The 17222-nt window shown below is 38.5% G+C and overlaps 1 protein-coding gene across 1 annotated transcript; it reads right to left on the reverse strand.

Moving 5' to 3' along the window:
- Positions 1 to 5041: 5041 nt before the first annotated feature.
- LOC138904677 (uncharacterized) lies at positions 5042 to 11428 on the reverse strand. Its single transcript, XM_070193184.1, has 4 exons — positions 11303 to 11428; positions 11113 to 11200; positions 5525 to 6247; positions 5042 to 5295 (listed from the first exon to the last, which is right to left on the reverse strand). Exons 1-4 carry the CDS (start codon positions 11426 to 11428, stop codon positions 5042 to 5044), a joined length of 1191 nt encoding a protein of 396 aa, XP_070049285.1.
- Positions 11429 to 17222: the final 5794 nt, after the last annotated feature.

Genomic DNA, 17222 nt, shown 5'->3' on the forward strand with positions numbered 1-17222 from the left:
AACTTTAAATTTAGGATCCGCCTCTGACCGTGGATTAGTGCAGGCATCTGCATGTTAAATATTCCACTTTTTTAATAGTGTTGGAATTTTTTTTCATATTTTAAGAACTTTAATTTTAAAATCGAATATAAATTTCAGAATCCCCAATGTTACCGATGGAATGTTTCTACTAAGTAGCAACTCTAATCATACAATGAGCTTCCCCTACGCTTATATTGGACTGCAATTTATAGCATGTTTGGCCAACACGAAGAAATCAGCTTATTTTGAGAAGTGCTTTTGAAAAAAGTTATTTTGGAGAGAAGCAATTTGTGTTTGGCTAATCACTCCGAAAAGCACTTTTGAGCAATAATATAATTTGTGTTTGGCCAAACTTTTCAGAAAGTGCTTTTAAGTATCAAATTACGAATAAGGACATGAATAGATTTACTTAATAGTTAATATTATAAGTAAATAAATAATCTCAAAAATTTGTTATTACAAGCAATAATTAAATCTTTTCATTTTATTTAAGAAAAATATGAAAATAAAATTTAAAAGTACCTAATTCTTTTAATATAAGTTAAATATATTAAAATTCATTCGACAATTATAAAATCATTTACCCCTAAAGTCACTATATATTAGAAAGTTATCCTAAAAATAATATAAAATATTTATACATTAATATCCTAAGTATTAGGTTTAACGGTTATTTTGGTATATACTATATTTTATTAAGGGTATTTTTGGTAAGAAAAAAAGTCAAAACTGCTTCTGCTTCTGCTTTTGGGAAGAAACTATTTTTTTCTGCTTCTCAGAAACTGCTTCTGTTTCTTTCCAAAAATACTTTTTCTTCCAAAAAAGATTGGTCAAATACCTCAAGTTAAGAAAAAAGTACTTTTGAAAAGAAAAACACTTTTAACCTTTTGAGAAACTTGGTCAAACAGGCTATTATTCATCTGGGCTCAGAAACATACGACCCATATATGGAGCACAGAGTTAGAACTGCAAGCTGGGCCTGGTCGTAGACAAGTTCTGATTCTATTGGATGTGGAGACAAGTTAATGCTTAAGTTCTGGGCCTCAGTAGTAGTAGTATACAAATTAATTCAAATAGCCGCTCACATAATCTCTCAAACTATAAATAACCGGCGAATGTATAATATATATACAATTCACTTATTATATATGCATAATTATGTATAATTAATATAAAATTTATGTATACCGGCTAGAAAAAGTAAAAAAAGATTGAATCTGACGAGCTATTTATGTAACAATCCCGTTTGGCCAGGATCATTTCGTTCGCGACGTAGGCCATTTAATGGATACACACTATTATAGGTAGCACGTTTAGGGTATTAAAAGGGCTGGTTAGACTGAATCAATAAATGGGCGGTGAATTGACACGTCAAAGGGTTATTTACACAAATAGAATCATCCATTGCCACCTGTTGATATTTTGACCCTAATAAGAAAGTCTTAAGAAAATTGCCTCCGCCGGATTTTTTTTAGGAAGGGCACAGTTAGCCATTAATTAAACCTGTATTTACTCTTAAGCCACTGTTTAAAATGTATTTATTCTTTAGTGAGTGTTTTAATAAATTTTTATCCGCCCGTACGAAAAATACCCCTATACTAGATATGGTGTCCTTAACTTCATGAGTACTGTGTAAATATTAAGGACAAAGTATCCTAAATTAGCAACTTCTATTTTAAGCTTTAGGACATATTGTCCTTAACTTCATATGTGCAATGTAAATGTTAAGGACATGGTGTCCTTAACTTCATGAGTGATGTGTAAATATTAACGACATGATATCCTTAACTTTATGAATGTTGTGTAAATATTAAGGACAAAGTGTCTTGTATTAACACCTTCTATTTTAAACTTTAGGATATCATGTCTTTAACTTCATATGTGCAGTGTAAATGTTAAGGAGATGGTGTCCTTAACTTCATAAGTGATGTGTAAATATTAAGGGCATGGTGTCCTTAACTTCATGAGTGATGTGTAAATATTAAGGACAAAGTGTCCTGTATTTGCACCTTCTGTTGTTAAATTTTAGGATATCATGTCCTTAACTTCATATGTGCAATATAAATGTTAAGGATGTGGTGTCCTTAACTTCAAGTATGCGGTGTAAATATTAAGGACACAATGTCATTAACTTCATGAGTGTTGTGTAAATATTAAGGACATGGTGCATGTCCTTAACTTCATGAGTGCTATGTAAATATTAAGGACAAAGTGTCCTGTATTTGCACCTTCTGTTGTTAAACTTTCGGACATCATGTCCTTAACTTCATGAGTGTTGTATAAATATTAAGGACATTTGAAGAAAGGGTAAAACTATCTTTTCGTATTAATTTTAATGGAGTAGTGGCTATTTTTGCTCAGTATTAAAAATGCTGGATAAAAATTAAATACCATATTAAAAAGTGACTACCCCACGCCATTTCTATAGATTTTTGGGAAGCACTTTTGGTAATCACCACAATTTCGTATGGTGATCACTAGAATTTGCCACAAAACATAACAGTAGTAAGAATTTTTTCATTTGGTTATCAGTAGAATTTGCCACAACATTAATATGATAATTGCTAGAATTTTTTCATATGGTGATTGTCAGAATTTGTCGCAAAACATGACAATCGCTAGGATTGCCACAAAATATAGCAATAACAGAATTTTTCATATAGAAACATTTTGGCGATTGCTAGAAGCGCTACCCAAGATTCTAGCCGGAAGTTATTTTCACAAAACTTTTCTTACCAAGAACAAATTATTAACGATGATCCTAAAAAGGTTCGTCCAATGTAATTTTTCGCACGTCAAAAGATTACTAAGGTTGAGATGCGCTTGGTTGAGATACACTAAACATGGGTCATTGCTCATCTCGTACGTCCAACTCCCATTGAGTTTTAATTGTTTTACAAGTATATTTTTCTAATTACATAATAAAACTATTCCTTTATAATAAAAAATTAAACTATTTCGACAAGTTTTCTTATGGATCAATTTGGTATACGCATTTAGCCAAATCAATTCAACTTTTAGATGGGCGATCATATATTTATGTACTAATTTTGCCACTCATATAACCACATTTTAGCGGCCTTCTCATTTAAGTGTTTGTATAAAAAATTTCATAGCACACAGAACATTAAATATTTGGTTTATAATTATAAGGGCACTCATATTATAGGGGAGGGGGTGTGAGGCAGGTGGCCGCTTCACGAGGGGCTTACTTGTGAGGTTTTAATCAATTTATATAAGCGTGTACCATAACTTACTTCAATGGTTAACAGTTAAAATAAAATCATGGTTTAACGAAAAAAAGGGCCATATATGTCCCTATACTATCTAAAATAGGTCATATGTGTCTCCCGTTATACTATTAAATTAAAAAGGTCCCTACCGTTTGTGCTCAGAAATTAAAATGTCCCTCCACCGTCTACTCATAAATTTAAAATAAAAATATTCACTTGTCAGTCTTTTATTGGATGAATTAAACCCACCCCTTAGTGTTTAATAGACCCACCGACCCGACTTATTTTATCTGACCCACCCGATCTTTTAATTAAAAAAGACACCAAACACATCGGTCCCTCATTCCCTTCCTTCAACCAAAGAAACAAAATTAGGGTTCTTCAAGAAAGCTTACTGTTAGTCGAGGGCTACTCCAGTTTCTTTCATTATCAGTTATTTGATCTTATTAGGCTGTAAATATTGTCCAAAAGGTGGTTTGGCATGTCAAAAAATAGTTCTTCATCCAAAAGGAAGTGCCACTGTGGGAAATTTACTAACCACTTCACTTCGACTACTCTTTTTAACCCTGGACGTAGATTCTACAAGTGTCCAAAACCAGAAGTAAGTGATTATTATTAAATTTTGTCATGTTTAAATTTTTTATAATTTAACGAATTATTTCCCTTTGATTTGTTTGAATTGTATTTTGGTGTTACAGGATGTTTCATGTGGTTATTGAGAATGGTCAGATGATCCTATTCCCGATAGAGCGCTCGTTGTAATCAACAATTTAAGGTCTCAGTTGGATGCAACAAATGTTAAAATCAGTACTTTGAAGTCGTCGTTGGGCAATGTTAAAATTGAAAGGGATAAATTGAAGGAGAAAATGATCGCCGTGAAGGCAAGAACCCATGTTCAAGTGACTAAATTAGAAGAGAAAATCCTCAAGATGAAGATTTTCATTATCATTTTATGTACCATTTTTGTAGGAATTTTAGTTGTTAGGGTAATGAATTGAAGTTGATTTTGATACTTGATGTATTGGTAGGGAATGTTACCTCTTTTTTTGATGTTTTGTAACTTCAAACATTATGTAGGCTCATATATGAGATGAGTTTACTTTTGTTTATATTACAAATCTTGTAACCTTGATGTTTTAAGTTGATGTTTAAGTTCTAATATTAATTGCTCTTGTTAGTTCTACTATAGATTTAAGTTGAAGTTTTAAGTTGTTCTTGATGTTTTAACTTGAAGTTTAAGATGCTGCATATGAGTTGGTTGTTCATATAGTAAGTCTCAAACTACAAATTGAATACAAACTACCAATTCAATATTAATACAAATAACATATTCAACAAACTACACAAATTGCAGATTCAATAATTGCACAAACTGCACATACTAGAGATTCAACAAACTCTACACATACTGCACATGAAATAAACTCTGCAGATTCAACATACTGCACAAACTGAGTATTAAATATTAGCTGCAAAATAACATATTTCAACATAGTGAACATACTGCAAATTAACTGCAAAACTGCATATTCAAAACTGAAACAACAAATTTAGCTAGTAACTGCTTATTTCATTACACAAAACAGTATCAGAGTTGTAGAGACTTGTATGCCATATTATACCCCCAAATAAACTGGCACAAACATGGTGATAATATGACATCCAACCCCAATATTCAGCAAGAAGTCTTAACAAACTATATATTAGGAAATGTATTTTCGCATGGCAGTAAGTACAACCCAACAAACTATGCAAAAACAACCTATTTAGTTCTATTACAATAGACTTCAGTTGCTTCCCCTTCTTGGCTTCAGCTTATCCACTTTCTTTTTGCTTTGCATCTCCAGCTGGCTTCGAGTTACAACACTTTTTCCCTTCCATTTGAGGCATGGTGGTTTGAAAGGAAGTGATGATAGAGGACTGACACCATTTGTATCACCAGTGAATGAAATTACCCTTACACTTGAAGGTTGAGGTGGTTTTTGCCTTTGCAAAAGTCTTGTTTTAGATTCTGACACAGTTGTTGGCCTTGTAACTATATCTGGATCAAGTAGAAGGAGGTCAAAGTCAGGGAATGGACTGCTTGATTGACTGTGCACTAATGGTGTAGGCATGAACATAAAATTTGAGCCTTGAACACTTGACTGACTTGCTTGACTAGATTGGGGTGTTGTTAGGTGTATCTCTTCTTCTGATTGTTGCCCCACACTTTCATATTCATCAACTAGATGTCTAGCATTTTTTCGCCCTTCTCAAGAATTTCCTTTTACCTTGAGAAAGAGTATCTTTTGACAAATTAATAACAACATCACTGACTGGATTACTTACTCTAAGCTCATTGGCATATGCCTCAAGTCTATTGTAATCATCTATGAAGCTACCATCCAGTTTCTCTAAAATCGGCCTCTTAGCCCTCTTGCACTTTCCATAACTAACATTAACATTGAATGTGTTTTTCAGTTCTACTCTCATCTCTTTTATTTTAAACTTTGGGTTATCTTTCACCTTCTTCTTGAAGTAATTTGCTATTGTATAATAATCAACCCTAGAATTTTTAAATGCTTCATCACAGGTATGCTTTGCTTTTAAGGTCCTTACCCTAACTTCAGGAAGGTCCTCATCTGGAGTAATATGAATAACAAAGGGGCAGTCAAATACACATCTATACCTTAGCTTTTTTGTAGAACTTTTCTTTAATTTAAGCTCCTTTTTGTTTGCTAACGCATAGAGGTTAAGATATTTTCTTGCTTCAGGTATATTCTTGAATCTCATACCCTTATACAGTTCCTTATAATTATCCAAACATGGCATAATCTCTCTTTTCTTTTGACTAGCAAATATTTGTAATTCATCACTATCATACTCTACCTCTCCAGAATTAGAATCAGATTTAGATTCAGAATCACTGCAATCAGTACCAATTTCATCTAATACTAGATAAGACTCATAATAATGGACTATGTTAGTCACATTAATAGACTGCTCACACTCATCTACAGTATAGAAATGAAGAGTCTTAAATTCATTAGAGATTACATACAACATATGTCTTATACCAGCATCATTCTCAATCTCATAATAATTACCAGATGGACCATTCACAATTTGTTGTTAAACACCTATATTTCCTAACTCATTAATGTATAAATTCACTAGATATTTGTACGATAGAAGTTCAGAATCATAACCTCTCTTGATATGGGACAACTTCTTTGAATACAAGACATGTGGGCTTGTGATCCAGTCCCCACCGTAATACAAGATTAGGGCCACCAATGGCATCCGTGATATTCCGTAAAGGTAACAATAAAGAATCATAAATGGGGACAACAAAAATTTAAATAACATAAACAATACTGATAAAGAACAATAACTAAGCAATTTAAAAAACTCAGAATTATAAAGCATGTATGGATTTAGGGGAACACAAACAACATGTAACAACTAGGGGACCACAAATAATTCAAATAGTAAAGGCCCATAGCACTAAAATATTCACAGATTTCAGTTGTGAGGAAATAATATTCAACACACCCGGCACAGACATATGCCAGACAAGAAAACAACTAAAGAGAACAATTGAAACCCCACATTCTCATATCTCACCACCTTTAATGCTTACAAAACTCAAAGACATATGCCATCATAAACAAAAACCACATAAACCCAACACATACAAAAACGACACAAGACATATCACAAAAGTTTATTCGGGATCACAAAAAGACAAAAATAATCCCTACTATATTGTCGACTGTGATGACCCAAAAGGTCATCTTTAAATTTAATAATTAATTATGTATTCTAAGATCTCAAAAAGTACTATTCATTATTTCTTGACTTTCGGGCGCAGTCCGTATAATTTTCCGAAAAGTTTTTATATGAAAAATTGATTAAAATGTGAAATAGAGTCTTAAAACTCAACTAAGTTGACGTTGGTCAACATTTTAATCAAACGGACTCGGATCAGTATTTTGACAGTTTTGGTAGGTCCGTATCGTGATTTGGGACTTGGGTGTATGCCTAGAATTTAATTTGGAGGTCCCTCGCTTGAATTATCGCCAGTTGGCTTAAACTAGAAGCCTAAAGGCTTAAAGATTTTAAAGTTTAACCACAAATTGACTTTTATTGATATCGTGGTCCGATTCGAGTTCTAAAATTTTTTATAGGTTCGTAATATCATTTATGACTTGTCTGTCGAATTTGGTGAGAAACAGAGTTGCTTTGACGTGATTCGGACGTTCGGTTGTGAAAATAGAAGTTTTAAGGTTTTCTTAAAAATTTCATTTGATTTGGTGTCCCATTCATAGTTCTAGATGTTAAATTGGTATTTTGATCGCGCGAGCAAGTTCGTATGAGGTTTTTGGACTTGTGTGCATGTTTGGTTTGGAGCCCCTAGGACTCGGGTGAGTTTCAGACGAACCTCGGACCATTTTTGTTCAAGAACAGATGGATGGAAATCTGGTATTTCCCAATTCTGGTTTCCTTCTATGCGATCATGTGGCTCCATCCGCGATCGCAAGGGTTTGTTGAGTACTGATGAAAATTTGTACTATGCGATCTCATAGTATTGTCCGCGATCTCACAGTTGGAGGGCATAGCCGCGTTCGCTAAGAAGGAATAAGGCAGAAGCTGAAGCACAAAATTTGTGCAGCGCGATCGCACAGGGTGGTCCACGATTACGGAAGGCTGAGAAGTTTGTGCTACGCGATCGCACATGGTGAAATGCATGTGAATGACGTATAGGCAAGGTGACGATTGTCTATACGTCGTCAAATTAATTATTTGCATAATTACTTAAAAAACATAAATTATTTTTAATCATGAATTAATTATTATATTAATTGTTTCTCTCGTGTTCTTTGATCAATATCATGCCTTGAATCCATGTTATAATTGCTACATGCTTATTTAATTTATGGGGCTTAATTGCCACTTGACGTTTAGCATACTAATTATTAAAAGGCCTATTACATCCTTAATTTCCACAATTAATTACTACTTGTCATCACTTATTTCTAATAAATCATAATTATTGCATGCTTGTTGTCTTATAATTTCATATTAATTTTTGTATTTATTGGAGTAATTTCTTTTATAAGAATTGGTAAATGAAAGTGAATATATTGGAGGAGCGGGTTGCACGCCGCAACGGAAATGAAAGTGAGTATATTGGAGGAACGGGTTGCACGCCGTAACATAATTGATTGAAGTAAATATATTGGAGGAACGGGTTGCACGCCTCAATAGAATTGATTGAAATGAATATATTGGAGGAGCGAGTTGCACGCCGCAACAGAATTGATTAAAAAGATATATTGGGATCGGGTTGTACGCCGCAACAGAATTGAATATGAATATATTGTGGGATCGGGTTGCACGCCGCAACGGAAATTTATTGAAATAATAATTAGTTATGACTGCTGAGTTAGCTTCAACTGCTAAAATGAGTTACTTGATTTATTTCTATTATTGTTGTTATTACTATTATTGTGTACATGTTAATGTAAGTGACCTGCCTTAGACTCGTCACTACTTCGTCGAGGTTAGGCTCGGCACTTACCGGTACATGGGGTTGGTTGTACTGATACCACGCTCTGCACTTCTTGTACAGATTTCGGAGTTGGTCCCAACGACGTACTATAGACTTGCTCGGATTTCAGCTACCCAAAGGAGATTTGAGGTATAACTGCACAACGTCCGCTGTTCTGAAGTCTCCGTCTACTTTATTTTAGCTGTGTGTTTTCTTTCACACAACTTTATTTTATTCAGACCCTTATTTGTATCATTCTAGAAGCTCGTGCACTTGTGACTCCAAATTCTGGGATGGTATTTAGATATCGCGTCTATTATGGATTATTCACTATATTTCAAACTTTATTTCCGCATTTATTTTTTTTGTTATTAATTAATTTAAAATTATGTTAAAATGACTAATTATATTCTAACATTGGCTTGCCTAGCAAGTGAAATGTTATGCACTATCACGGTCCCGAAGGTGAGAATTTCGGATCGTGACATCGACCATCAATAATCCTAACAGAAAAAGGCTAAAACAACACATGCAAAGACATTCCACACTAGAAAATAAGACAAAAAGGTCATAAAATAACATCTTAAACTAAGACATAAGAATATAAAATATATTAAAGCCCCAAAACAAATTGAGCATAAACAAGTAAAATTACGCAGATTAAACATACCTTTTTAGAAAATTGATTCTTGAATCTGCAGTAGCCCTCGACTAACAATAAGATTTCTTGAAGAACCCTAATTTGGTTTCTTTGGTTGACGGAAGGGAATGAGGGACCGATGTGTTTGGCATCTTTTTTAATTAAAAGATCGGGTGGGTTGGATAAAACGAGTCGGGTCGGTGGGTCAATTAAAAACTAAGGGGTGGGTTTAATTCATCCAATAAAAGACTGACATGTGAATATTTTTATTTTAAATTTATGAGTAGACGGCGGAGGAATATTTTAATTTCTGGGCACAAACGGTAGAGACCTTTTTTATTTAATAGCATAACGGGGGGACACATACGACTTATTTTATATAGTAGAGGGACATATATGGCCTTTTCCGTTGATTTAAACACGAACGACTCAAAAGATGTAAAATTTTAGAGAAAGGTACAGATTAGTTTTTAATATTAAATAGCTCCATTAAATATTAGAGTAAGTTATAAGAAGGACAAACCCTTAAATCTTTTATTGCCTTCTAGGGAAAAGATGCAGGAATATGCATGGCGGTCGTAGATGATCTAGTTTATAAATTAATGAAGCAGAGATTCACAGATCAAAAACAAACAAATCCTGCACATATAATAAGAACAGACCACAAGAATACACAGGCAGATGCTTATGCTTTCCAAAGGATTTTTATGGTGATTGTAACCATTTCTCTATATAAATATTCTTACCTAAATGCCGATTGTCGGGGCACATTTTCTCAAAGATAGGAAAAGCACATAAACTAACTTGACTGGCCATAGAAATTGAGGGTCACTTACTATATTAGCCCTCTCCTGTACAACATATTTTCTTCAAATTATATTGTTGTTTACCCTAAAAAAAACAGATAACAATTGAATTTATATATGATTTTAAGGATATGCGGATTAATTCAATACAAATCATAAATAACGTTAGATTAAACGGATAAAGGATGTAATAAATTGTCAAACCAATTAAGGGGAATGATCCCAGACTCAATAGCAACTTAATGAAATGTCTGCCTTCGACCCCAGGCTCACAATAATGAAGAACTGATGAACAAAAGTAAAAACTTTGAATAACAGAGAAAATAAGAGTATATTGCCTTGATATGCGTATTACAATGTGTTTGTGAATAATAATCTTTCCCCTTTATATAGTGGGGGAGTTTTACCCTAAGTACAATTCTAAAAGAGGTAAAAATCTTTCGTTATGCCGATCACTGATACGAGCCGAGATTTGCGTTGTGATATCCAGTTGGGTACAGATATCATGGCCCTTTGTTAGTCGTGTGCAGTTACTCGGTAATGCTCTCCAAAATCTCAACCCTTAAATCAGACCTCGAGGATATGGCCCCGATATCCCCGAGGGAAGGTGTTTGCCCGATCCCTGATACGAGGGGTACTTCGTTCTGACTCAATACGTTACAATCATCTTCCCACTCCTCTCGGCTCACCGGGAAGTCGAGTTATGCGACAGGCTCGGTTTTACCCGTACACAGATAGTCCCCTCATTTTTCAGAGGGTAGGCTAGCCGAAACGATGGGAAACGATAGATGGATCCAGTTCCTTCCTTTGTAAGTTACGACGGGGAACTGAAACATCCCATCAATCGCGTCATTCTGACTTCGGACATGGGTCGCTTACCGGCAGGTTGCCTTTGAATGCGAAGCGTCGGCTGTTTCCCTATACAAGCCTCATTCCTTTGTTCTTTTTCTTCTTTCCGATCAAACCGCTATCTTCGAGCCATTAACCATTATCAAAACCTTCATCCCTATTTTTCAATCTTCACAGCAATTTCCATATTTATACCAAAAACTTCTTCAAATCTTTATACCTTGTTCTTCATCTTTAAAACCCATTTCCCCAAAGCTTCGTGTTTGTTCATCAATTTTTCAAACTTTCTCTCAAATGATAATGACAAAAACATCGAAAATAGTTCCTCAGCAAATTTCCTCTTCATCTTCTTAGCCGGCCGCTGGTACTGAAGCGGTCGCCCTTAAAGCGGCTTCTCCTGTTGCAGTTGTTAACGAACCGGACCCCGAGCCTCCTTTGTCGACGTTTATCCCCGGGGGTTGTTCGATTGCTGACGACTTCAAGGTCAAGAAGCCCTCGTGCAAACATGACTGGGGTGAAGGGGTCTCGAGATATATATGTTCCGTGACCGAAGATTGCGGTTGGGAAGGCAGGGATGTGGTAGTCCCCAGGCCCGACGATGCCGTTACTACCCATGTGAATGGGTACTTAAGTATTTATACTTATCCCTTAACATTGGGCCCAGTGGACCCGATCGTCCTAGAATTTTGCAAGAGGTACGAAGTATGCCTCAGGCAGTACCATCCCTCACTATGGAGGATCGTGACCTTACTTCGTTACTTCGTGAACAAGACCGAATCTCTTCAATTCACGATCGACCACCTGCTCCGATTATACAGTCCCTGGATGTTTTGAGGGGGACTGATCAAGCTTACACGCTCGGCCAGTAAGGCTCCCTTCTCCAGTATCGACGAAGACCAAGACCATGGCTGGCAGGGACGCTTCGTTCGAGTGAAGACCGAGGATTTGATCCCACTAGAATACGTTCCATTCCCGGAGGAATGTAATGCGTCTCGTAAGTTCAACTCCTTTATCAAAATTTCTTGTTCTTCTTTTATTTTGATCTTCTCAATTATGTTTGTGACTGTGCAGCAGTTGCTCAGGTTCCGAATGCGGTCCTCCAGTTAAAGGAATGGATCGAGGGCATCTGCACTTAGATGTCCTACTTCGAGCGCACATGGCGCGGACTCTCAAAGGGTCGGAAGGGGATGAAGATGTGCCCCCGCCCATTGATCCCTCTGTTGCCACCACAAAGGGAAAGAAGAAAAGAAAAAGAAAGCCCTCAGGCTCCTCGAGCTCCGAGGCAAAGAAACCGAAAATATGGGTGCTCCGCAAGCCCATGAGGAGCTCCATCTCCCGTGTGCTTGCCTCCGACTCCCTCCTTCAGCTTAGGGACTACTCGGAGGAGGAATCCATTTTTCGTAACTCATAGGACGACCACCTATCTTGGGGATTGGGAGGCATCCGAGGGGGAGACTCGGGAGACCGATCCACCTCAAACTTAAAAAGCCGATGCGGATCCCTGGGGTGAAACTTCCCAGGATGCGGGTTCTGCACCGAAGAAAGTGCCCATTACAATTGAGATCTCGGGGACGCCCTCTTATACCGAGTGTATGCTCGAAGAAGCCCAAGCAAGGATGGAGAAATATAATGAAGGGGCTCATGGCGTGGATAACCCCATTCATTCCTTTTTTGACGGCGTGGACTCATTTTTCTTGGAAGACTTTTCCGGGCTGGGCGACCTAGATGTGCCAAGAAAGGATCCGTTTTCAGAGGTCAGGGGGGCTAAACTCGAGCCCAAAGTTAGTCAACTAGTTTCCCGCCTCTAGTGTGGACCCCGACCGTAAGAGGTCGATAATCATCACTGCCCCAGAGGATGCCCGAGTTCTTTCTGCTCCCGTAGGAGTAGCGATCCACCTTCGATGCCTGGTGACCGAAGAAGACTAGGCAAAAATGAACGAGGTGGACGTACCGTTCCTGTTCAACGAGGCACAACAGGCACTGAATCGGGTAAGGTATCATTACCTTCTTTTAACCTTTGACTTAGTCCTTGATATTTCTCATGTCTTCTTTCTTTTACCCTTTTGCAGGCCTCAGTACTCCATAACATAAGCTTTTTTTGGTGCCATGCCGAGGTTAACCAACTCGAGGCTGAGGTCAAGGAGCTTGCCAAGAAAAGAGACATGTATAAGCTTCTCAGCAAGCAATACAAAGGGGTCGTCATGAATTTCCAAGCCGAGCTGGATGCGGCTAAGAAGAGCATGCCGACTTGGTTGAAAAGGTAAAGGTTTTTGAAGTTAACAATGAAGACTTAGCCATGGTGAATAACGACCAAACCTCGAAGGTTCAGCACAAGATTGACCGGATCGACCAACTCTGAGCTGAATTAAATGAGGTCCAAGCCATGGCCGATGTTTGGAAGGGCAAAATGGACCGGATCGCTTAGGAGAAGGAGACCGCCCAGGCACAGCTGGAATCGGTAGAAGTTCAAATCCAAGTGGTAAACGAGAAGGCCGATGCACGGGCTCGACAAAACGAGGACCTTCAAGCTCAACTGGGCTCGTCCATTGCTGAACGGGATGCCCTTGGCAAGGAGCTTGAAATAATGAGGACCAAGTCGGAAGCAACCAGGGCCGATGCTGAAGAGATGGTGGCCCAATAAAGGGCTTATATCGAAGCAGCTGAGGCTCGCCTGAAATATACCGCCGAGGGAGACCCTCGAAGAGATCCATGCCTGAGGCTTTGACCTGTCGGTCGAGATCGAGGAGGCGAAAAGGCTCGAGGTCGAGCCCAAGAAGCTGGCTGAACCCGAGGATGAAAAAAGCTCTGAGGGATCCAACAAACCTGAAGATGAAGAAGGCCTTGACGGCTGCGTAAGTGTCTTAGGAATTTTTGTCTTTGTTTTGCATCTTGTACATTTATTTTGTTGAGGCTATTTTCCTTGGCCTTTATAAAGACATTCTGGAATGTATATATAAAGTTTTTTTCCTTTTGGCAATTTTCAAGTCTATTACCTTTAGCATCATTTTTACAATTGCAAAGATTTCAAATGCCTTAGAACGGAATAAAACGTTATAATAAGTGGTTTTTCAGAGGTCCGAACAAGACTTGTCCTCGATGCAAGTTTTGCTTGAAACTTTTGGGGGCTCAGAGTGATCGAAAGCTTTCCCCAAGATGTGTGTTTAAATGTTTTTAGACTATAATTTTACTGAGGGTAACCTTTTAATAGGTTTGGAATTTTGTTGAAGGCCTTATGTTTTGATAACGGACTTCGGACATCTCCGAACCATTTTTAGGTTGGTCGTAGCCTTTTAGGTTTGGGCACCGCCTAATATGTTTTGTGCCTCTGGGTTTCGATAACCCAAGACGTCTGAACTTATCCAGGATGGCAGTCCCCGAGTGGCGGTAGCCCTTTGGGCTCGGATAGGGGTGGCCCTTGGGCTCGATAGTTCTCGGGTAGGAGTAGCCCTTAGGCTCGATACTTTTAAGAAGAAAAAAATATTTCTTACAAAGTAGAAACTTTCTTTCATTTCTATGTGTAACGTACAAGATTGTATAAAATCTCGTATTGCGGCTAGTGTGACCTACTCGGGCACGGTTCGTTTGACCGTTTTGCCCTTATAATGAATCCTAACCACCGAGCCTATACTGTTTGAGCACAAAGTTTCCTTCCTTGCTAACAATCATGACCCGATGGTGATGGCCCTTAGTATTCGAGGTCGATTTTTGAGTGGACTCAGATACTGTTGATGCAACCATTGACTCCGATTTAAAACCGGTCTTCCAATCTAAGCTAGCACGATTTATTGTTGCCTCATTAAAAATCTTGTCGGAAAACCCATTTGGGACAAAACCGGTTCAAGGGAAAAAGAGTGCAACGCATGCTTTAAGGCCTAATCAACTACATTCTCCTTCGGTTGTTTCCTGCAAGTGTTAGCCAAAATAAAAGAAAACGAATGATGGCATACCTTAGCAGTGTTATCGTTTTAAGTGGGTCATGTTCCAGTTGTTTGGTAGCTTTGTGCCGTATCTCGCTTCGAGTTTGTACGAACCTTTCCCGGTAATCCCGATGTCTCGATACAGACCTTCCAAGTTTAGTCCTAGCTTCCCTTCGTTCGGGTTCTGGGTGTTCTGTGTTACTCTTCTTAATACCAAGTCCCCGATGTTGAAATGTCGGAGGTCGGCTCTTCGGCTGTAATATATTTTTATCCGCTGTTTTTGGACGCCAACCGGACTAAAGTGGCCTCGCGTCTCTCATACAGTAGTTCTAGGTTCGCGCTCATGGACTCGCCGTTAGATTCTTCGATTGCATACCGGAACCTGAGGCTCGGTTCTCCCACCTTGACCGGTGTTAGTGTTTCGACGCTGTAGACCAAAGAAAATGGGGTGGCCCCGGTAATGGATTTTGAGGTTGTGCGATATTCTCACAAGACTTCGGGCAAGATTTCCTTCCATTTCCCTTTGATATCGGCCAACCTTTGCTTTTGGTTTTGAAGGATTGTTTTGTTCGTCGACTCCGCCTGCCCGTTCCCACTAGGGTGATAGGGTGTTGACAAGATCTTCTTGATATTGTGGTCCTCGAAATATTTGCGTACTTTGTTGCCGATGAACGGCTTCCCCTTATCACATACTATCTCGTCTGGTATACCAAACCGGCATATGATGTGGTCCCAAATGAAGTCGATGACTTCTTTTTCCCCGACCTTCTTGAACGCTTGAGCTTCAACCCATTTCGAGAAATAGTCAATCATAAATAGTATAAATTGAGTCTTACTGGTGCCCATGGTAGGGGACCGACAATGTCCATTTTCCACTTTATGAACGGCCAGGGCGATAGGACCGAGTGTAGTAACTCCTCGGGCTAACGGATCATTGGTGTGTGCCTCTGACAGCCGTCGCATTTTCACACGAACTCCTTCGCATATTTCTCGATGTCGATCCAGTAATAGCCGGCTCTGATTATCTTATGAACCAACGATTCTGCCCCCGAATGGTTTCCGCATGTGCCTTCGTAAACTTCCTTCAAAACATATTTTATGTCTCCTGGCCCCAAGCATATGGCGAATGGGCCGTCCAACGTTCTTTTGAACAAAGTATTATCTCCAGATATGCTAAACCTTACCGCCTTCGTACACAGAGTTCTCGATTATTTGGGATCCGAGGGCAGTTTCCCGGACTTCTGGTAATCTATATACTTGCTTCTCTAGTCCCATATTAAACTTGTAGAGTTTATCTCGGCATGGCCTTCTTCCACTACCGATTTCATGAGTTGTACGACCATTCTCGAGCTGAATTCATCATCATCAATAGATGACCTCAAGTTAGCCAGAGCATCGGCTTCATTATTTTGATCCCGGGGCACGTGTTGTAGAGTTCATTCCTTGAATCGATGTAGCGTTACTTTTAGTTTATCCAAGTATCTTCGCATTCGTTCCTCTTTCACTTCTAATGTCCCATGAACTTGATTTACCATAAGGAGGGAATCGCATTTAGCTTCGATCACTTTGGCCCCCAGGCTCTTACCCAATTCGAGACCTGCAATCACGGCCTCATACTCAACTTGATTGTTAGTCAATTTCACAGTTCTAATAGATTGCCTAACTACGTTACCCGTGGGCGGCTTCAACACGATGCTGAGTTCGGACCCCTTTAGGTTCGAGGCACCGTCCGTAAAGAGGGTCCACATCCCTGAGGAGGTCCCCGAGGTTAACAACAATTCCTTTTCAACTCCGGGTATTAAGGCCGGTGTGAAGTCGGCCACGAAGTCTGCCAAAATTTGAGATTTGATGGCGGTTTGGGGTCGATATTTGATTTCGTACCCGCTAATTTCCACGGCCCATTTGGCCAACCATCCCGAGAGCTCGGGTTTGTGAATTATGTTCCTCAATTGGTAAGTAGTTACGACACATATGGGATGACGTTGAAAATATGGCTTTAACTTCCTGGAGGCGCTTAGAAAAGCGAGCACCAATTTCTCCAAGTGAGGATACCTTGTTTCGGCCTCGCTTAGAATCCTGATAACATAATATATATGAAATTGCGTACCATCCTCCCCCCCAAGCACTAAAAAAAACTAGAATTAGCTACGAACATCATTGCTAATCTGTCGCTAAATCGCCCGTAGCTAGAAGAATTTCTTGATAATATGTCGCTAATCTGTC

Source organism: Nicotiana tomentosiformis, chromosome 2 (genome assembly GCF_000390325.3).
Source record: "Nicotiana tomentosiformis chromosome 2, ASM39032v3, whole genome shotgun sequence".
Taxonomy (NCBI): domain Eukaryota; kingdom Viridiplantae; phylum Streptophyta; class Magnoliopsida; order Solanales; family Solanaceae; genus Nicotiana; species Nicotiana tomentosiformis.

What these genes read in the sequence shown, in the direction of transcription:
- LOC138904677 (XM_070193184.1), bottom strand. Translation starts at nt 11,428, where the DNA reads ATGAAGAGGAAATTTGCTGAGGAACTATTTTCGATGTTTTTGTCATTA. An exon ending in CATTCAAAGGCAACCTGCCG is followed by an intron (nt 6,248 to 11,112) that starts GTAAGCGACCCA and finishes TCTATACTGTAG; the next exon opens with ATGAGTGTGAGCAGTCTATT. An exon ending in AAAAGATACTCTTTCTCAAG is followed by an intron (nt 5,296 to 5,524) that starts GTAAAAGGAAAT and finishes TACTTGATCCAG; the next exon opens with ATATAGTTACAAGGCCAACA.